Source organism: Stegostoma tigrinum, chromosome 5, assembly GCF_030684315.1.
Source record: "Stegostoma tigrinum isolate sSteTig4 chromosome 5, sSteTig4.hap1, whole genome shotgun sequence".
Classification (NCBI taxonomy): domain Eukaryota; kingdom Metazoa; phylum Chordata; class Chondrichthyes; order Orectolobiformes; family Stegostomatidae; genus Stegostoma; species Stegostoma tigrinum.
The window spans coordinates 4,925,433-4,948,618 of NC_081358.1; the positions used below are offsets into that span (position 1 = coordinate 4,925,433).

Sequence of the window (23,186 nt, forward strand, 5' to 3'; positions counted from 1 at the left end):
CTCAGGAGCACAAAAGCTGACGTTTCGGGCCTAGATCATTCATCAGAGAGGGGGATGGGGTGAGGGTTCTGGAATGAATAGGGAGAGAGGGGGAGGCGGACTGACCTATCCCCTCCCTACCTCCCCACCTATACTCTCTCCACCTATCTTCTTTTCTCTCCATCTTCAGTCCGCCTCCCCCTCTCTCCCTATTTATTCCAGAACCCTCACCCCATCCCCCTCTCTGATGAAGGGTCTAGGCCCGAAACGTCGGCTTTTGTGCTCCTGAGATGCTGCTGGGCCTGCTGTGTTCATCCAGCCTCACGTTATTTCTGACTTCATTCTTTGATGTCTAGTTTAACTGATCTGTTTCCTTGGCAAATTCTGAAGCAAAGAAATTTGTGAACTTCTCTGTCTTTTTGCTGGCATGATTTCATGATTTCATTTTGTGCATACCATAAGAAACAGGGGCAGGTTTAGGAAATTTGCTCCCTTGGTCCTGCTCCACCATTCGGTAAGATCATGGCTGAACTGATCATGGTCTTAACTCAATTTCCTGTGCGTTCTCCATCACATGCAATTTCTTCAAAACTTACCTCTTACACCATGACTTTTTTTCAATGATCCAGACTCCACTGCTGTCTGGGCTATAAAATTCTAACAATAATGACCATCAGAGCAGAATATTTCTAATAATTTCTGTCTTAAATAAGAGATGCCTGATTCTGATACTGTGTTCCTTGATTTCTAAATATCCACAACAGGAGAAATTTTTCTGCATTACCTATCCAACGCAATAATACAGATTGTCCATGATTGAAACCCAACACTACTCTCTGTCACACCCCACAAATTTGGGATTTGGCATTTGCAAGCTTTGAAACTGCACCTTGTATGGCCAAGTCCAGGATATTGTATCAAGATGAACAGTGATCCTAATGTGATACCTCCAGACACACCACTATGGGACTCAAACCTGCCCAGCTGATCCAGAGGTGGGGAGGGAGATTACTACTTCACTACACGAGCCCTTACAGTAGCAGAGTGCCAGGAGTTTGTAAATCTTATGTATTGATCAAAATAAGGTGACAGAGAGAGATCAAACTGGCACCTATTGGCCAATTAGCCTAACGTCATTGGTGACGAATGACGTTAGAGCCAATCATCATGGAATGCCACAACATAGAAGGATGCCATTTGGTTTTTGTTACTCATATTGGCCCAAGGCAAGTTGATTGTCTCTTTGGAGAAACATAGGTGAATAAATGTCAATAAACATGAAATTTTAGAGATAAATCATTTTGACTTGGGGCTTCAAAAAGTACTCGATGAAAATATCATAAAGGACTTGCTAACCTGTGGAATTGACAGAACAATGATAATTTTAATACACAATTGGCTCAGAGACAGAAAGCAGAGAGAAGCAATGTAGGAAATCTAAAACAAGGGGCACAGTGTGTGTCACGTATGTGTCATAACATGTCAGAGCAGCTTGGCTAAAAATATCTTAGGGCTATTACAGCATAGCGCTGATGTCCCTGCATCTGAGCCCGAACGCTTAGGTTCAAGTCTCGTCTACTTCAGAGGTGTGTCATAACATACCCAAACAGCTTGCTTAAAAACATGTGCTTTGCTGCCATTCCCAGATCAAGAGAAATCGAATGAATGTGAATTTTGTAATCTCTACCCATACTTCCCCTTTACCACCCTAGGATGTATCATTCATACTGAGTGACTTCCCTACAATGAGCATAGCCAAGCTTTCTAATATCACTATGTATTTTTGTCCCACCTAATTCCTCTGGTAGATCTTCCAAGAGTGTAATATTGGCAGCACCTCTTCACTGCTGAAGACAGATGCAAAGTCATCATTTGAAACTTCGTGATAACAAAGTGTGGAGCTGGATGAACACAGCAGGCCAAGCAGCATCTCAGGAGCACAAAAGCTGATGTTTCGGGCCTCGACCCTTCATGTTCATCCAGCTCCACACTTTGTTATCTCGGATTCTCCAGCATCTGCAGTTCCTATTATCTCTGACTTGAAACTTCGTGTGCTCTGCCTCCACAGGAAAATCTTGTATTTGTTTCATGATCAGATCACTCTTCATTTAACTATCATTTAATTATGTTTTTAAAATGCTCATGTTTTATGCAAAACTTTAATACAATTTTATGCTCTTTTTGTCTGTCATTTCAGTTTTCCATTCACTGCTTTAGTTCATTTCTGAACTGTTTTATGAACCAGACATTTATCATCCTATTCCTGCTTCATTTTAATCTTTATCATCTGTCATCCAGTGAGATTCAGCTATGAATGCCATCCTTCCCCTCTGCCATTCATAAGAATTTGTCTCAGAGATGATTGAAATATCGTTTCTTCAGAGCCGACAATTTCTCATTTAATATTTTACCTAATACACTTTGACTCTAATCAAATTGAGCCTGAACAACTCACTGAAAGCAACTCTCCTTCAGCTGAAGTCTGAAGAACGGTCCTGACCTGAAACAAACAAACAAACAAAGAAACAAAGAAACCTACAGCACAGGAACAGGCCCTTCGGCCCTCCAAGCCTGCGCCGATCAAGATCCTCTGTCTAACCTGTCATCTACTTTCTAACGATCTGTGTCCATTTGCTCCCTGCCCATCCATGTACCTGTCCAAATATATCTAAAAAGACGCTAATGTGTCTGTGTTTACTACCTCCGCTGACACCGCGTTCCAGGCACCCACCACCCTCTGTATAAAGAACTTTCCACGCATATCTCCCTTAAACTTTCTTCCTCTCACTTTGAACTCATGACCCCTAGTAATTGAGTCCCCCACTCTGGGAAAAAGCTTTTTGCTATCTGCCCTGCCTACACCCCTCATGATTTTGTAGGCCTCAATCAGGTCCCCCCTCAATCTCCGTCTTTCTAATGAAAATAATCCTGATCTATTCAGCCTCTCTTCATAACTAGCACCCTCCAGACCAGGCAACATCCTGGTGAACCTCCTCTGCACCCTCTCCAAAGCATCCACATCCTTTTGGTAATGTGGCGACCAGAACTGCACACAGTACTCCAAATGTGGCCGAACTAAAGTCTTATACAACTGCAACGTGACCTGCCAACTCTTGCAATCAATACCCCATCCGATGAAGGAAAGCATGCCATATGCCTTCTTGACCACTCTATTGACCTGCATTGTCACCTTCAGGGAACAATGGACCTGAACACCCTGATCTCTCTGTTCATCAATTTTCCCGAGGATTTTTCCATTTACTGTATAGTTTGCCCTTGAATTTGATCGTCCAAAATGCAGCACCACGCATTTGCCTGGATTGAACTCCATCTGCCATTTATCTGCCCAATTCTCCAGTCTATCTATATTCTGCTGTGATTTCTGACAGTCCCCTTCGCTATCAGCTACTCCACCAATCTTAGTGTCATCAGCAAACTTGCTGATCAGACCACCTACACCTTCCTCCCAATTATTTACATATATCACGAACAACAGTGATCCCAGCACAGATCCCTGTGGAACACCACTGGTTACAGGTCTCCAACTTGAGAAACTCCCTTCTACTACTACCCTCTGTCTCCTGTTGCCCAGCCAGTTTTTTAGCTTTTTTATCCATCAGCTTTCCTGCTCCACTGATGCTGCCTGGTCTGCTGTGTTCCTCCAGCTCCACACAGTGTTACCTCTGACTCTAGCATCAGCAGTTCTTGCTATATCCTTCAGTTGAATTATTTTTGATTGTTCCTTTTTCTGTTCCATGGCTACTCAATATCTGCAGTTCCCATTTAATGCTGAAATGTATTATCCCTACAGAACATTTCAAAAAATAGTTAATTCAAACACTGAAATTTCCTTCAATGATTTTTACTTAATTGTAACAGAATGTATTTTTTAAAAATATCACTGAAGTTGACCTAACTACTCATTCACTCTCATTTTCTATTATCTATCCCCACACAATTGGACTGTTTATAAAGCATTTCATTTTCAAAATTTCTCAAAGATGTAACCAAATATGTGTCACACCGAGCTGGTAAGTTGTGTAATTGAATGAAATGTGGTTTCTTTTATAGTAAACAAACCATTCTCATCCCATCTCCAAGTTGCCGAGCCCAGTCCTCCAGTTGTACCTCCATCTCTGTAATTTCTTGACGTACTGCTCGACGTAGTATTTGTAGTCGTTTCATATCCTCTCTGTCAGAACACCGGCATGAAATAAATAAACACAATGCCAGTAATAAAGAGAACAGTTTTATTTCTTAGAGAAAAAAAGCCCTTAATATAGGGTGACATTGACAAGTTTGTTATTTCCTTTTTGTAGCGTTAGGCAACAGAGTTTCATTTATGATCATTTCATGTAGCTGAGCCATTTCAGATGTTTTTGAGGCATCTACATAATCAAATATAATTCAAATAGTTGGCCTGGTAAATTTGCTTTAATGGTGGGCATTCTGAATCAGTTGTGGTTTTACTAACAGACAGATTTTGGCAGATTACAAAGCAATGTTTTTCTGTTGCAAGACATAAATTTTCAGTATTATTAAATTGCACTTGAAATTTGCAATGGTCAGATTTAATCAAGTACAATAGCCAACTCATTACCTCGTTAGTGAGAGCATATATGTGATAGGTTATCAAATATGCATGTCTCCATCACATAAGCTTACTGGTGAAGTGGCAAACTCTTCAAGTCAGAATTTCATCACCCAACAGAAGCAAGGAGAGGTCAGGTAAATTTAAAAAGAAAAGGGATTTTGGTAGAAAGCTCTAAAATGTAATGCCTGTGTTATTTTTGGATAATCAAATGTGAGGCTGGATGAACACAGCAGGCCAAGCAGCATCTCAGGAGCACAAAAGCTGACGTTTCGGGCCTAGACCCTTCTTCAGAGAGGGGGATGGGGAGAGGGTTCTGAAATAAACAGGGAGGGGGTGGAGGCAGACTGAAGATGGCTAGAGGAGAAGAGAGTATGGGTGGGGAGGTAGGGAGGGGATAGGTCAGTCTGGGGAGGACGGATAGGTCAAGGGGGTGGGGTGAAGTTAGTAGGTAGGAAATGGAGGTGTGGCTTGAGGTGGGAGGAGGGGATAAGTGAGAGGAAGAACAGGTTGGGACGAGCTGGGCTGGTTTTGGGATGCAGTGGGGGGAGGGGAGATGCACATTCTCCCCGTGTCTGTGTGGGTTTTCTCTGGGTGCTCCGGTTTCCTCCCACAGTTCAAAGATGTGCAGGCTAGGTAGATCGGGCTATGCTAAATCGCTCATAGTGTTCAGGGGTGTGTGGGTTATACGGGGATGGGTCTGGGTGGGATGCTCCAAGGGGCGGTGTGGACTTGTTGGGCTGAAGGGCCTGTTCCCACACTGTAGGGAATCTAATCTAAACTGTTGCTTCTTTACAAACACAATGAAATTAATAAACTATCGGAAAATTGCAATAAATGTTCCACCGTCTATATTAGGTGACGGTGATCCCCAAGCCACTAAAACCAACAGGCAGATTTCCAATAAGAATCAGCCCCGGGATACTGTGGTTACTGGTTTGTCAGATATGGGGTAGGCTAGGGGACTGACTTCCAATGGTGCCATTCTGAGGCATGGATGCCCGAAATCGTGGGGGCTAAGAGCTAGTCCCTTGCTCTTGTCGCCGACATCCCCCACCCCACTTGGCTCACCATCCCATGTCCCTGCAAAACTCCAGTCAGGCGAAAAGCGAAACAAAACACAAAGGGCAGGATCAGTTCTGGAGGAGCAGTCAGTAGTCGCATGCCGCTGCTCTCCCTCTGACTGGCGTTTTCAGGAAACACTTTACTCCATTGATGAACGAACTGAGAGGACAGGCACTACCTAGTCCTGAAGAAAGGTTACTGGCCTCTGTTTTCACTTTCCCCAAAGAAGTTGCCAGACCGTGTGAGTTTCTCTGAGATAATCAAATGTGAGGCTGGATGAACACAGCAGGCCAAGCAGCATCTCAGGAGCACTGTGTTATTTTTGTTACTTTGATGTGGATCACGATGAGTGTGAATCCCAGACACATTTGTGAAACCGGCATCACCACTGTGAGGATTGAAGGATTTTTGAATTACCTTTCCCAAGCTATTTTCACTTGCTGATATAGCTTTTGGAAACCCATAAAGATCAGTCAGGTTTTGAGAATTTATGAGCAGAAAGGGAGTCTGAAACATTTTTTTAAAATAAGTTTTAAGCATTTTAATAACTTCAGATTTTACTATTAGCTTTAGCACAGTGTGCAACATTCTTATAAGTAAGTCTTAAATGTTTTAACGCCTTCAAATTTTGCTATTAGCTGTTGTACTGTAATGCAAATATGTTTCAATGCAGTGATTCAATAAAGTTCTCTGTCCTGCAAAGGTTAATTGACAAATGCCATGGTGATTGTAATAAGCCAGCTGGATCTCATATAATATGAGTTCCCTGACTCAGTCTATTAATCTGGTCCAATCAAGGAGTCTTGGTTGGCATTAAATGGTGAAAGTCAGGGATATTGAGCTGCCTCCCTAACCTGTTCTTCCGCTCACCCATCCCTTCCTCCCATCTCAAGCCGCACCTCCATCTCCTACCTACTAACCTCATCCCACCTCCTTGACCTGTCCGTCTTCCCTGGACTGACCTATCTCCTCCCTACCTCCCCACCTATACTCTCCTCTCCACCTATCTTTTTTTCTCTCCATCTTCGGTCCGCCTCCCCCTCTCTCCCTATTTATTCCAGAACCCTCACCCCATTCCCGTCTCTGATGAAGGGTCTAGGCCCGAAACGTCAGCTTTTGTGCTCCTGAGATGCTGCTGGGCCTGCTGTGTTCATCCAGCCTCACATTTCATTATCTTGGATTCTCCAGCGTCTGCAGTTCCCATTATCACTGTATCGTTGTGGTATTATTTTTGTGGTATCTGTTTTGATGCGCAAGTAAGTTGGAAGAGAGAGAATTCCTTTTGGTACTAAAATATTTCCTGATACAAAGTTTATCCAGGAGACAGATGTCAGAGTGAAAAGTAGCATTGGAAGAGATCTAAAAATGGATAGCTCATAGGTAATGCAGAGAGTGATTTAACCATACAGATCAAAATGGATCCAATAGTAGTCCCCATTCTGTGATGACTTAGCTGTTCTCAGTTAGCGAGTTCAGAGTAAGGATTCTATAATGGGTTTCAGAAGCTTGGGTTTCACAGAAGAAAACAAACAGGATTCATCCTTCTGATCACTGTCCAATGATGGCTGTTTCAAGTTCATGTGTGATCACACTGCACAGTGGGAACAGCTCTAGGCTCAGCAGTATGTTAGTCTTGCTCACACTTTCAGTCATGCCTCACGACTGAAGAATGGCAAGTTGGTTAGAAAATATTTAGGCAGCTGTACTTCAGCAAGGAGTTAACACCTTCAAAAAATAAGCAGTGATAAATTGAGAAGGATTAACAAAAAAAATGGGGGATTTATGCCAATTAGGCAGATGGCTCAATGATAGGCAGATACATTTCAGCTCTTGCAGTGTGGTAACATTCTCAGCAAGATTTACCAACTCTGCTTACATTTTCCTGGAGATTTGATCATGTGGCATTTGATCACATGATGTTTTTCCTTGTGACAACTCATGTGAGGTTTAATCACATCACATTTGATCGCATCACCTTAATCCAATATTTGCAGAAGTTATTGCTCTCTCAGTATCACCAAACTCCAATTTTTTTTCTTGTTTATACTTATACGGTAAACTCTTCAAAAAACAAAGTTAGAACAGACAAAAAATGAATAATAAAAGTTTCAATTGAAAATAATTTCTGTAATGTTTTACAGTCCTGATGATCCTATGGAATTTTTCCAAAGAAGAATGAGTGAATTAATCCAACCAACGTCTTAAGGACAATAAAGATGCAAGTCTTTCCTTTTTTAAAATCTATTTCTTTGGTCACTTATCATAATAATGTCCTTTTGTAGGTCAGTGCTAAATTTTGCTAAAAAATAATCATTGCTATGAAACACCTTTGTCATGTTAAAGGCCCTTTAAAAGTAAAATTATTCTTCGTGTAGCAATATAACTTTTGTTCAGAGCTTGATGTGATGAAAGCACGTGTTGGGAATTTGCACATAGTAATAAATATATTCAGTCTGTCTGTTGTACACTTCTAGGAACAACAAAATAACCCAGGAGTTCAATTAAGAACTACTTGAACATAATTTTTCAGTTTATCAGAAAAAAAACCAGAAATTGCTGGAAAAGCTCAGCAGGTCAGGCAGCATCTGAGAAGAGAAATCAGAGTTAAAGTTTCGGGTCCTGTGATCCTTCCTCAGAACAAAAAGAAAAGCCACTGAAGGTTAATAAGCACAATTATACTTAGTTTCTGCAACTTTGAGGAGAAACTAAAGATTCATTCAATTAATGACAAATTAGTTACAGAGACTAAAAATTGGGTATTGAGGAAGGGATAAAATATCGAACAGTTAACTCTGATTTCTCTTCATGGATGCTGCTAGACCTGCTGAGCTTTCCCAGCAATTTCTGTTCCTGTCTCTAATTTACAGCAACTGCAGTTCTTTCTTTTTTCCAGTTTATCATATAATTTGAACAAAGAAGTTCTTTAATTGTCACAATTCTTTTGTGAGAACGTATATGGCAAAACAGGCTTTCACTTCTTCCTAAGCACACAATGAAATGACATTAATCATATTTAATAATTGGATGAATCTTTAGTTAGTCCTCAAAGTTGCTGGAACTAAGAGTAACAGTGCTCATTAACCTTCAATGGTTCTTCCTTTTGTTCTGAGGAAGGGCCACAGATGCTGCCAGACCTGCTGAGCTTTTCCAGCAAATACTGTTTTTGCTAATGATATTTATTTGCCTCATTATCATATTTTTTGCACTATTACTGATGCTCCCAAAATACAAGCTTTAACAAATTGACACATTTAATTTTCCAAAGTTCATATCAAGCTAAACCAACCTCTCATCATCAGTTAGAATATTGTAGACAGAGGCCTGCTGTTCAATGATGTCCTGTTCTAGTTCCACCAACTTGTTCCGAAAACCCTGCAGAGATTTCCTCATGGTCTCAATTTCCCGTATGGCATTCTAAAAATGTAAAAGAAGAAATGATCTGACAAGCTGTGACATTTCTGTAACCAGAGTTTATGGCCTTGAAACGGTGAACGATTTTTTTTGTAACTGGATCAACCAGCAAATAAATTCAAAGTTTGGAGATAGTATGAACTGCCGACGCTGTAGTCAGAGATAATGCAGCGTGGGCTGGATGAACACAGCAGGCCAGGCAGCATCTGAAGAAGGGTCTCGACCTGAAACGTCAGTTTTCCTGCTCTTCTGATGCTGATGTTGCTTTCCTTCAGCTTTATACCTGTGTTATCTCCAAATTCAAAGTTAATCTGTATCATTTATGGCTACAAGATTCCTCATAGCCTTCTCAAAGATTTTTAAATTTTATTTTGCCTTTTTAAGCACTTTCAGGTCTCAGCAAACTTGATTCTAATTGGCACCAAGTTTTTCTAAAAGTCCATGGTATTCTATTTCTGTGCTGCTATTCATTTGCAACAATCATTGTTATAAGGAATGTCTCATACTTCAGCAATGCCAGTACACAGTTCCATACATCAGGAATAAAATTCTAGTATTTTGAGGTCAACACACCAATTTATGGGTAGGTTTAATATCCATCCATTAACGTCTTATGAGTTGTGGATTAGGCCCGCTGACCTCTGCAATAAAATCTCAATGTGCACTTATCATACAATGCTTTGTGCCAAAAGCTGATTCAATTGGTGTTAGCCATGTACAGATTCAGCAAAACAGTAAGTTGTAGAAAGTTTGACTGCAATAATTATCGTTTAATGTCTGGAAACAGAAGTGAAACAAAACATGGTTTTCTGATAAGAGAACGACTAGATTTTGAGTTTTTTTAATTCAATTAATTAGAGACGGATTTTGTACTACAGAGCTATGTTAATTGTCATTATATAGCTTTTTTACTTTGGCTGTGCATTGGACTTGCAACCAGTTATATTGTTTTATGGCTGAGATTTCGGATGCTATCTCTCAGTGTTAAACTGACTTAAATATCACCTCTTAAATTTTAAAAGCATGGCTGTTCCAATCATGTGACCATCATAAATCCAAAGCCCTCTTTCCAAGAAAAGGTTGTGGGTTGGGCTTATAAATCCTATGCTGTAGCCTTTCACATTTTTGGGAAAGCCAGCAGTTTTATGTTTGAAATGAGGAGCCATCACAATATAACAAACAGCTGATGAGATTTGTTGTATATTTATCTAACACCCATTGAGTTTCAATGTCTTTATTTTCTACGGTGAGCAGGAAGTTAAATTGACTGGTGATTCAGCCTTGCTGGAGATTCAATGGAACATCAGTTAGACTGGATGCAACAGCAGTGTAATGCCATGCAAAGGGATACATGACTCATTCTACAGCCTGGAGCAATGCGCTCAAATTATGAGTGCTATCTTCCTTTGAATACAATGAGCTAAGTTCCCCTAACATGATAGTCACAGTGTAGCACATTCACACTGTGTTAGCACAGCAGTTGCTTGAATGGATGATTGTTGTATCTCAACAGTGAGCTTCAATTAACCCAACAAAAAGTCAAAGGTCAACCTAGGCTGTGGAGGTTAATGTTCTAAGAGCATCTCAACATTGGCATCATGTTTAACTCCCCAGGATGACACCCAGCAGAAACTCAGAGCTGACTGTCTGAAATAGATTTCCAATTATCCCTAAGTGAAGATGCCAGCCATCATGTTCTTTAATACCATACAGAATGAAGATTTAGCAGCCTGTCTCCACCTCTAGTAAGATAACGCTAGGGACAGGGTTGGCCACAAATGGAATGTCCTCAAGCACAGGCCATGTGTCAACTTGATTACATTGGGTAGACCCTGCTTTAATTTCATATCACATTGTTAACCAAGGGCCAACTATTTTCAGCTGCTTCATCAATGTCCTTCCTTCCATCATTAGGTTGGAAGTGGGAATGTACACTGAAGATTACCCAATGTTCAGCACCAATCATGACTCCTCAAATACAGAAGCAGACCATGTTTAAATAGAGATAATGAGAACTGCAGATGCTGGAGAATCCGAGATAACAAAGTGTGAAACTGGATGAACACAGCAGGCCAAGCAGCATCTTAGGAGCACAAAAGCTGACATTTGGGGCCTAGGCCCATCATTAGAGAGGGGGCTGGGGAGAGGATTCTGAAATAAATAGGGAGAGGGAGGGAGGCAGACCGAAGATGGATAGAACAAGATCTGGACAAAATCCAGGCTTGGGCTGTCGAGCGCGAGTAACATTCACACTACACAAATGTTAGTCAATGATTCTCTCCAACAAGGAACAATTTAATCACCACTGTCTGTCACTCAATGGCATTACCATTGAACCACGCACTGTCAATGTACTGGGGGTTATTGTTGACCAAAAACTCAACTAGACTTGCCACATAAATACAGTAGTTACAAAAGCAGGTCAGGAACTATGAACGAAGGAACACAGCAGATCAGGCAGCATCAGAGGAGCAAGAAAGCCAATGTTTTGGGTTGGGCCCCTTCATCAGGATTCCAGAAATGTTGACTTCCCTGGTCTTATGATGCTACCTGACCTGCTGTGCTCCTCTAGCTCCACACTATATCAACTCTGACTTCCAGCATCTGAAGTTCTTGCTATCTCCAGAGACTAGGAATGCTGCAGTAACTCATCTCCTGACTCTCCAAAGTCTGTCCTGCACCTATAAGATACAAGTCAGATATATGATGGAATACTCCCCACTTGCCTGGATGGGTACAGCTCCTACAACACTCAAGAAGCTTGACACCATCCAGGACAAAGCAGCCGGCTTGACTGGCACCACATCCACCAGCACTCACTCACTTCAGCACTGAAGCATAGTACACACTGCTATTACTATCTACAAGATGCACCACAGAAATTACTTAGACAACATCTCCCAGATCCACAACCACTTCCATCTAGAAGGACAAGGGAGAAGATACATGGGGACATCACTACCTGCAAGGTCCCTTGAAGCCACTCACCATCCTAACATTAACAAGCCAGTCTTGGTGATAGACATTGAGGTCCCCACTGAGTGTACATTCTGTTCTCTTGCTACCCTCACTGCTTCCTCTAAATGGTGTTCAACACGGAGGAACACTGATTCATTAGCTCAGGCAAACAGTCAGTGGTAATCAACAGGACACTTCCTTTGTCCTTACGTGACCAGTTGCCATGAACTTTTACAAAGTCTGGAGGCAATGTTGAGAACTTCCAGGGCAACAAAGTCTCAATTGTCCCACTGCCTCTGTTCCTACCAGCGTGCAGGACAAAACGTAACCTGGAATGTCGATGTTGGTGTCTGGGGTGTTGTCTGTAAGGTAGGTTTATCACTGCGAGTGTGACTATGTCAGGCTGTAACTTATAGTATGTATAATATAGGAACAAAAACAAAGTTGCTGGAAAAGCTCAACAGGTCTGGCAGCATCTGTGAAGGAAAAAACATAGAGTTAACATTTCGGGATAAGTGACCCTTCCTCAGAACGGTTCTGAGGAAGGGTCACCAGACCCGAAATGTTAGTCCTGTTTTTTCCTTCATAGATGCTGCCAGACCTGCTGAGCTTTTCCAGCAACTTTGTTTCTATTTGTGATTTACAGCACCTGCAGTTCTTTCAGTTTTTATCAGGCAGTTATTTGACTGGTATGTGTGATCGCTCTGTCACTGTTGACACAAACCCCTAGATGTTAAAAAGATGAACTTTACAGGGTTGACAGGACCATATTTACTATTGTTGCTTGCTGTGCCTAAATGGAGAGCAGGTGACTTGTTTGGTTTCGTTACTTTCTTTCTGATTTGTCACTTTGACAAAAATGGAGTGCCTTGTTCAGACATTACAGAGGGGAATTAATAATCACACACATTCCTGTCATGATTGAGTCACACATAGGCCAGACCACATAAGGATGGCAGATTTCCTTCTGTAAAGGATGTCAGTGAAACAGATGGGTTTTTACAACAATGAACAGTGGTTCTGTGGTTGCCACTAGGTTAGGATTAGATTTGTGCTCCTGAGATGCTGTTTGGCCTGCTGTGTTCATCCAGCTTCACACTTTATTTTCTAGGATTAGATTTCACTGAATTCAAGTTTTACTACTTGCCCTGGTGAGATTTGAACCCATGTCCTCAGACCACTTGACATGATGACTGCACTCATTATGTTCTGGTTATTAATAATGCCACCTACAAATGCCCTGCCAAATATGACAGTAAATTACAGTACTGTGCCTTGGTATTTAAATTTAAAACAATTCTGTATCTCATGAACTGTTTCCTCCAAGTGGTCCAGTCTCATATTTTGGACAGTGATTCTGGAATTTTGAATCTTTGAGCAAATATTATGCCTCCTTCCATTTCTGTTCGATGTGCTAACTAATCCTGAATACTACAAAGCAGTTTAAAATCTAAATCATTTTAATATCATTTATAAAGGCTATTTAAATTCAAATACTGCAGAGTTCAATTGTTATAGAGCTTCTTCGACTCTGCAGTATTTTCTATATTGCTGCACTAGTATATTAAACACTTCAATAAAATGTTAATGTGTATTACTGACTAGTCTGTAGGAATTACTGCTTTGAACCATTCCAATTGCATGTGTTTGTAATACTGTGACATTTGGGTTTTCCCATCTATTTAAATGAACAAAATGGGGGCTTCCTAACTTTTCCAGGTTTTTCAGCCTTCTGCAGCCAAGGCCCAGTTTTCCCACTTATTCCTGGGTAAAATAGACGCTTTTCTGCCTTTTCACTGTGCAAATTACAAGCCACATTTTTTCAGTACAAATTTTAAAATAAAATTTTGCTGGCTGTGGTGCCTTTTTTTATAAATCTACTTGCTGAAATCAAGATTTAATTGCTGCATCTTTATTATTACCCAAATCTTTCTCTTCTGTTGGACACTTCCACTCAACTTCTCTAAATTTGCTCCTTTCCAGCCTGATGCCTTCTAATTCAGCAATTCTGGCATATTTTCTCACCTCCACTTGTGTTTTGCAGCTGTCCCTTACAGAGCATAATCCCACAGGAAACATTACTTATTGAGAGAGATGAGAATGCTCTTTTATTCTCCCTTAAATCTGCAGCTTTCCCCTTTTCCTTAGGAAATCTCACTTCACTCCTGGGGTCTTCTCTCGCTCCTTACAAAGCCACCTTTGCTCAGGACTCTGCCTTTTTTTTGAAGCATGGTAGATTTTTTTTTCTCTTTTTCCTATCCTACACATTCCTCTGTATCGCCTCTCACCAACCTCGCGATGAAGGTTTGTCTTTGGTGTGCTGAGCTTACCCTGTTGCTGCTTCCACAACAGCTGCCGTCTCCCTTTCTCAGTAATTGCATTTCAGCTGCTAACTTACTGTCTTTGACTTCTTAAAATGTTAAAAGTGGTGAAGTCACTCTACTTTAAATTCTTTCCCTTGTTTCTTCTTAAACTTGCCCTCACAGTGCGGTCTCTGCTTGGAATGTGAATCCACACTGTCACCGTGGGATAGGTGACACCAGTATGTGGCACTGGGCTAAAGTTAGTTGAAATAGTTCAATGCCACAAATCATAACACCATAAAAAATAAGAACAGAAACAGGCCATTTGGCTCCTCTACTCTGCTATTCAATAGGATTATGGCTTATTTTACACTCCTCATGAGCACTTTCTTGTGTTTTTCCCCATAACCCTTGATTCCCCAATTGACTAAGAGTTCATCCATCTCAAACTTAAACATACACAAGGACTCTGCCCCCAAAGACCTCAGTGGCAGGGAGTTCCAAAAGCTCTCAACCATAGGAGAAGAAATTCCCTCATTTCAGTCTTAAACTGGCGCCTGCTTACTGTGAGGCTATGCCCTTTGAGTTTAGACTTTGCCATGTGAGGAAACATCCTCTCAGCATATTCAAGCTCATTAGGAGTCTTATATATCCCTATGAGATCATCTCTCATTTTTCTAAACTTCAGTGAATAGAATTCTAACCTGTTTAGCATTTGATCATAAGAGAATCCCTTCATGCCAGGGATCATCATTGCAAATCTTCTCTGAACCACATCCAATGAAATGATGCCTTTTCTTAAGTAAAGGAACCAAAACTGCTTACAGGACTCTGGAAGTGATCTCACCAGTACCTTGTACAGTTACAGTAAAGCTTTCCTATTCTAAGGTTTTGGAGTAGATTTGTAGCTCGGGTTGCGGGTGTTGAGGTTGGTTGTCTCACCGAGCTGTTTGCCACCCAGGTGGATAAGGTTGTTAAGAAAGCATATGGTGTTTTGGCTTTCATTAACGGGGGATCGAGTTTAAGAGCCACGAGGTTATGCTGCAGCTCTACAAAACCCTGGTGAGACCACACTCGGAATATTGTGTCCAGTTCTGGTCGCCCTATTATAGGAAAGATGTGAAGACTTTGGAAAGCGTGCAAAGGAGGTTTACCAGGATGCTGCCTGGACTGGAGGGCTTGTCTTACGAGGAGAGGTTGACTGATCTCGGACTTTTCTCTCTGGAGAGAAGGAGGAAGAGAGGTGACCTGATCGAGGTGTACAAGGTAATGAGGCATGGATAGAGTCGATAGCCAGAGACTTTTCCCCAGGGCAGGATTGACTGCCACAAGGGGTCATAGTTTTAAGGTGTTAGGAGGAAGGTATAGAGGAGACGTCAGAGGGAGGTTCTTCACCCAGAGAGTTGTGAGCGCATGGAATAGTTTGCCAGTGGTAGTCGTGGAAGCGAAGCCATTAGTGACATTTAAGCGACTGCTGGACATGCACATGGACAACAGTGAATTGAGGGGAATGTAGGCTAGGTTATTTTATTTTTGGATTAGGATTATTCCACGGCACAACATCCAAGACCGAAGGGCCTGTACTGTGCTATACTTTTCTATGTTCTATGTTCTATGTGGTTCCACAGACATTTCACCACCGTGCTGGGTAACATCACCAGTGCAGCCTCCAATGAAGCACCGATGTGTTTTCCCACCTGGCATTTAAATTCTGGAGTCCGTTGAGCTAGATTTCCTCACTTGTAGTTTTCCTTCATGGTGGAGTGTATATTGGGTCGAGTTCTCTGTGATTGTTGTTGGCTTTCTTCGTGGAGTACCAGATTTCAAGGAATTCCTGTCCCTGTCTCTGCTTTGCTTGTCCCAGGATCCTAGAGTTGTCCAGGTCGAATTGGTAGTTCCCCTTATCCGTATGGATAGAGAAGGCAACAAAAAAACATATCCAATACTCACTTATCTCCAAGAGGAAGTAAGGTAGTCCAGCTCAATGGACCCCAGAGTTTAAAAACCAGGCCGGAAAACTCGGCAGTCTTCATCAGAGACTGCACTAATGATGCAAGCCAGTAGGGAAATGAAACGTCTGCGGAACAGCGGATCAGCTCAGCAAGCCAACCAACTACAGCCTTCCTATACTTATACTCCAACCCCCTTGAGATAAGGGGCAACATTCCATTAGCCTTTCTGATTGCCTGTTACACCCTGGTGCATTTATATAATACGATCTGCCTGTAATGTGCGTAAGACAACATTTTTCACTGCATCTGTGACAGTAATAACATGTGGCATTCATGTCCTTCCTCCAAGTCACAAATACATACTGTTAACAGTTGCAGTTCCAGCACTGATCACTGTGGAACCACACTGGTCATCAGTGACAAACATGAAAAACAATCCCTTATCCACACATGCTGCTTTCTGTCCATTAGCCAATTCTCTCAATTCTCCACTGTTTACATTGTGTCTAGGGTCTGTCTAATTATCTGTGGTAATCAATAAACCACCGGTGAGTCCAAAGAGAAGAAGCATAGTTAACAAGATGGTTGATTGCATTACAGCGTTAAGTGCAATAACATTAATGATCAGGCATATTACCCAAAGGACTGTAGGGAGTTGAACAGAATGTATCTACTCCCTGCAAAATTTGGTGTAGGTCTCATTGTCTCCAACCAAAGACCGTGTGACATAAGCAGAGAGGGAGGACCTCATGCAACATTTCACATTAACCCTTTCAGCGCCATTACCTTCTACATATACACCTTCACCAATCTTCACGTAGAACCTAAGCCCCTCATTCTAACATCACGTTGCAAACCTCATCAGTAACATCATCAGGCCTTAAATTATTTTCCATATTGTGCAGCATTTTCAAGCTGAGGCTTAACTAGTGATTTATAAAGTTTTATTTTGATTTTTTGCTTTTGTGTACAATGCCCTGAGTTACAAGGCAATGTGTTCAAATAGTCACCTTGTCAACTTGTTCTGCCACTTCCAATGGTTTACAAAATGGTGTGCGCGTGTGTTCCCAACAAATGATATAGGGCTCTGCCAAAAACTACACGGGCATCGTGGACCATCTACACATGAGCAGATATCCTCACATTGCAGTTGAATAACAAGGAACAGAAAGAGAAACTAGAAATTATGTTCCAAGCACTACACGCCTAGCAACAAGCTACCATGACATAGCAACATGAGGCCTATTTGTCACTAACAGGATATAGCTGTCAACTAGAAAAGTGCTCTATCTATCCACAAATGAGTATCGTGTCTCTGAATTTGAGTGCCAGTGCGCTGTTAGGAGTGTAGGGCTTAGGTCTCAAGGACTGACAGATCATATCAAACAGCACATCCCTTCAGTTGTTCACAACTAACAAGTTACTGACCATATCTAATTAAGCTGTCAGTCTCACAGGATGGTGCACTTATGCACATGGGAAGAGAGAAAGCACATGCCACCTTCCTCAACTCAATAAAATGGATAACTGCCATTCTGGGGTTCTTTTGCCTTCATTGGAGTCAACCTGGCTAGCTTAATAGCACGGTGGCTCAGTGGTTAGCACTGCAGCCTCACAGTGTCAGGGACCCGGGTTTGATTCCAGCCTCGGGTGACTGTCTGTGTGGAGTTTGCACATTCTCCCTGTGCCTGCAAGGGTTTCCTCCAGGTGCTCCGGTTTCCTCCCACAGTCCAAAAATGTGCAGGCTAGGTGGATCGGCCATGCTAAATTTCCCGTAGTGTTCAGGGGTATGTGGGCTGTAGGGGGATGGGCCTGGGTGGGATACTCCGAGGGGCGGTGTGGATTTGTTGGGCCGAAGGGCCTGTTTCCACACTGTAGGGAATCTAATCTAAACAAATTTTGGCTACTAACTGTCAGTTATCATTAAAATTGTACATTCTCCATGCCAACACTTTTACCAGTCAACATCCATCTGCTAACTCATCAGTACTCTATTTTCATAAAATATACATGGTTGTTGACATTTAGATTGGTGTTTCTTGTGAACTGTCCTGATGAGTGAAAGATGACAGACTTCAACAACATGTGACTTTTTTGCAGCAGTATTCAAGTTCTGCACCACAAATAACTAAATTTAGTACACAATAAGCATTATTAAAATGGAATTTTGAGAAACTGCAAATATATTCCAAATTCATTTTCCATTTTTACTGTTTAAAAATGCCAGCAAATATAATTATTATATTGAGATTGATGTTTTAATAAAATTACTTGATCGTTTGTGTATAGATTTCATTAGATTTGATACTGTTTTCTGGAAGATAGATTACCAACAGTATGAATTTATTTAGGTTCTTATATGAAAAACTAACAGCAGTTGTCAGGGGGATGGTCAGTAATTGAGGTGCTATGTGATTGCAAGGCTTGTGAACCCTGAGGATTTCTTACTCCGAGCTTGCACAGTGCCCCGCCTAGCAGTTGCATGTGTCACAAATGCGATCTTTATCTGAAGACATCTCCATAGGTTTATCTATTCTGCACTCCGCTACCAAAAAGTGACCATTTGAGTTACACTGGCTCTCAATCTTACTTCCCCAAATGTATGCCAGTTATGATTGTCTATTTCTTCTCCAATTTGACAAGTGGATTTGTTCCTTATTCATCCTGACTTCCCATGGGCTCCCTGCAGACAGTCAGTTTTCCATGAAATTCACAAAATACAGTAATGCCCCAAATCCAGTGCACTGTCATCTGCTCAAAGTGGAAATCAGTCGTTCAGAAGCATCAATTATCCAGAAACATTTCAAGCAGATCAAGCAGGTCAACAATTCACCACTTGCAAAGTCAAGAAATGGCAAATGTAATAATTTTGACGATTATTCAAATCATCATGCTCTAACAAGTTGGCAAGAAGGGCTGTATGCATTAAATATGTCTACTTTGACTATGTATTTTGTGCATTATGTCTCAAGAAGAACATCAGAAGGGGAAAGAATTCTAGCTGCTGAAGTTAATAGTAACAGCCTGTATCAGTGGGCAACCTGGAGGAGAGCTAGCCTGGAGGTAAAGCTGCAATCTTCCAAAATAAGCAAGTTGGCTCATGTGCCTTGGAGAAAATACTTGGCAAGAGAAGACTGAGCTCTCACTTATGGTTAATTAAATCTTTAGCTTATTGAATGATAACATTCACCCGTCACAATTTTTAGATCTTATCCAAAATCAATGAGGTAGATAGCTGTTCTTGAGGTCTGGGCCGTAAGCAGATGACATATTTCTGGTGCATTTTTTGCACAGTTTTTATAACATGAACAAACTGTAATTATTTATAAGTCTGGTGCATTTTTCACATTGTGACCTGAAAACTATTGATAATTAAAACAAGCAGATGTGGTTAAAATGTTCACTGTTGTGTGTGAATTTTCTTTCCTATCAGTCATAGCATGAACTTTGGTCAGGTTTCTTCTATGTGATGCAGCATCACCTGCTATCCCTCTAAACAGCCTGTATCAAAGTCCACACTCCTCTCCAACCCCACCACACCCGGCACCTTCCCCTGCAACTGCAGGAAGTGCTACACCTGCCCCCACACCTCCTCCCTCACCCCCGTCCCAGGCCCCAAGAAGACCTTCCACATCAAGCAGATGTTCATCTGCACATCCACCAATGTGGTATACTGTATCCATTGTACCCGTAGTGGCCTCCTCTACATCGGGGAAACCAAGCGGAGGTTTGGGGAATGCTTTACAGAACACCCACGCTTGGTTCGCAATAAACAACTGCACCTCCAGTTGTGAATGATTTCAACTCCACCTCCCATTTCTCAGACGACATGCCCATCCTGGGCCTCCTGCAGTACCACAATGATGCCACCCGAAGGTTGCAGGAACAGCAACTCATATTCCGCTTAGGAACCCTGCAGCCCAATGGTATCAATGTGGACTTCACAAGCTTCAAAATCTCCCCTCCCTCTACTGCATCCCAAAACCAGCCCAGCTCGTCCCCGCCTCCCTAACCTGTTCTTCCTCTCACCTATCCCCTCCTCCTACCTCAAGCCACACCTCCATTTCCTACCTACTAACCTCATCCCGCCCCCTTGACCTGTCCATCTTCCCTGGACTGACCTATACACTCCCTACCTCCCCGCCTATATACTCCTCTAAAGGCCCCATCACCCCCTCTTTAACTTGCCTGTTTCCTCTCCACCTATCTTCTCCTCTATCCATCTTCAATCCGCTTCCTTCCTTTCCCTATTTATTTCAGAACCTTCTCCCCATCCCCCTTTTCTGATGAAGGGTCTAGGCCCGAAACGTCAGCTTTTGTGCTCCTGAGATGCTGCTTGGCCTGCTGTGTTCATCCAGCTCTACACTTTGTTATCTATGTTGTATCAAAGTTGAAGTTTGATTAGGAGAACAGAGTGACAAGGTTTGTTAGGCATCGTACATTTAGGAGAGAGAGAGTGAGTTGAAATGGATAATGGAGGAAGAAAAGCTGGGTAATTAGGCAGGAAATATGATTGAAAACCAAACCCTTTCACATTGGTAGTCCATTGCCAATCATTTTGTGAAAGGAAATTGTTGCCACTTTCTTGCATTGAGTGTTTGGTAAATGATCATCACCCTATTTTGCCCACCTCTGAACAGCTGTCAATATGAATTCTGGGTCCAATATTATACTACAATCTTATGCTGCATTTTACTGTGCTACAATCACTGCATTCCACCACCTACCCTGCCACCCAATCACCTGCCAATTTCTACCCTCATTAGCATTTATGATCAGACCAAGGTATCAGTATTTTTAAATATGGAAGATGCAGTATTTGAATAAGTGAAACAATTTTTATATTGTTCTATAATTCATCACGCTTTCACTTCTCAGGTAAACATTTAGCTCCAATTCATACATTTCTCATTCAGACATCAATCTAAAACCTAAAAAATTCCGAAGTTCAGAAATTCCTTGGTGCCAAGCATTCTAGACTGGAGGGATCACTGTGAATTAACATGGTATATGGTTTATAATAAGTTGGTTGATATTAAGAAGAGTTATTTTTAAATTTGCCCTCTTGGTTTCATCCTTGAATCCCTGACTTAGGGACTCCAATGAAAACTGCAGATATTATTGTCTTGGCCAGGGCAACGTCAATCAATCAATTTCACTGTTGGCTGGAAATGGATATTAGTTGGGGAAAACTGAAACTTTCTCAGTATATTCTTGTTTGTTTGGTCACTAATTAGTTGGTTTTTCCATTAAAACGAAGAGACATCATATCATCTTATCAAGATTTCATGTACTGCTAACACTAACATTAGTGTCCAACTTCAGAGCTTTAAACCAAAATCATCCTTGAGATCCCAAGTATTCCAGAAGGTGAAAACTCAAATGGCAGGGATTAGATTTGTGAACTTGTCAAATTCTACAGAGCATTATGTTTCAGCAATGTTTTCTTCAGGCAAAAAGAAAAATTGGCTGCATAAAAAGGCATTCTTATTTACTCCAAAGGGTGACGTTCCACATCGGGAGTGTGCACTTAAAAAATATCCTCTCAAGTACAGCTTTTGCTTTGTTCCGGGATTTTAATCCATGACTTACACAATCACCAGTAACACCACTAACAAAAATAAAACTACACTTTATCATTCCAGCAATAAGTATTCTTCTAAGTGATCTTCAACATATTGTTACATTTTTTATGTAAAACTCCTTTGGTCAAAATGACTGATTTACAATATATGTTACCAAAGAAACCAGCTGAAGTACAAAATGTGCAATCTGAGAAGGCTACATGAGCTGATCTGATGGTTTAAATAAAAATGTGAAAATACATGGTTTATGTATGGTATTACATAATTTATGGTTTAAGGAAACCACATCAGCACGCTATTGTCATGATGAACAGTTTTATGATTGCATTGGTCAAGATGAATTTGCCAGTTCCTTTCCACCAATTTTGTGTAATTATTTTAAACAAGTTACAAACAGGATACTTTCCTGACTCAGAGATAATGGGAACTGCAGATGCTGGAGATTCCAAGATAATAAAATGTGAGGCTGGATGAACACAGCAGGCCAAGCAGCATCTCAGGAGCACAAAAGCTGACGTTTCGGGCCTAGACCCTTCATCAGAGAGGGGGATGGGGGGAGGGAACTGGAATAAATAGGGAGAGAGGGGGAGGCGGACCGAAGATGGAGAGCAAAGAAGATAGGTGGAGAGGGTGTAGGTGGGGAGGTAGGGAGGGGATAGGTCAGACCAGGGAAGACGGACAGGTCAAGGAGGTGGGATGAGGTTAGTAGGTAGCTGGGGGTGCGGCTGGGGGTGGGAGGAAGGGATGGGTGAGAGGAAGAACCGGTTAGGGAGGCAGAGACAGGTTGGACTGGTTTTGGGATGCAGTGGGTGGGGGGGAAGAGCTGGGCTGGTTGTGTGGTGCAGTGGGGGGAGGGGATGAACTGGGCTGGTTTAGGGATGCAGTGGGGGAAGGGGAGATTTTGAAACTGGTGAAGTCCACATTGATACCATATGGCTGCAGGGTTCCCAGGCGGAATATGAGTTGCTGTTCCTGCAACCTTCGGGTGGCATCATTGTGGCAGTGCAGGAGGCCCATGATGGACATGTCATCAAGAGAATGGGAGGGGGAGTGGAAATGGTTTGCGACTGGGAGGTGCAGTTGTTTGTTGCGAACTGAGCGGAGGTGTTCTGCAAAGCCGTCCCCAAGCCTCCGCTTGGTTTCCCCAATGTAGAGAAAGCCGCACCGGGTACAGTGGATGCAGTATACCACATTGGCAGATGTGCAGGTGTACAGTGGATGCAGTATACCCACCACCCAAGACATTTTTCCATCCCCACCCCTGTCTGCTTTCCGGAGAGACCACTCTCTCCGTGACTCCCTTGTTCGCTCCACACTGCCCTCCAACCCCACCACACCCGGC

The 23,186-nt window shown here is 42.0% G+C and overlaps 1 protein-coding gene across 4 annotated transcripts in view; it reads right to left on the reverse strand.

The window, feature by feature from the left end:
• itprid1 (ITPR interacting domain containing 1) overlaps nt 1-23,186 on the reverse strand; it is a 147,488-nt gene that overhangs the window by 12,514 nt on the left and 111,788 nt on the right. For 3 of the 4 annotated variants that reach the window (XM_048529827.2, XM_048529824.2, XM_059646320.1), the window contains 2 exons: nt 8,922-9,049; nt 4,060-4,171 (listed from right to left, as the gene is read on the reverse strand). In XM_048529827.2, the coding sequence (XP_048385784.1) occupies nt 4,060-4,171; nt 8,922-9,049 (240 nt within the window). The remainder of the gene's footprint in view (nt 1-4,059; nt 4,172-8,921; nt 9,050-23,186) is intronic. The other variant, XM_048529826.2, reaches the window with a different exon arrangement.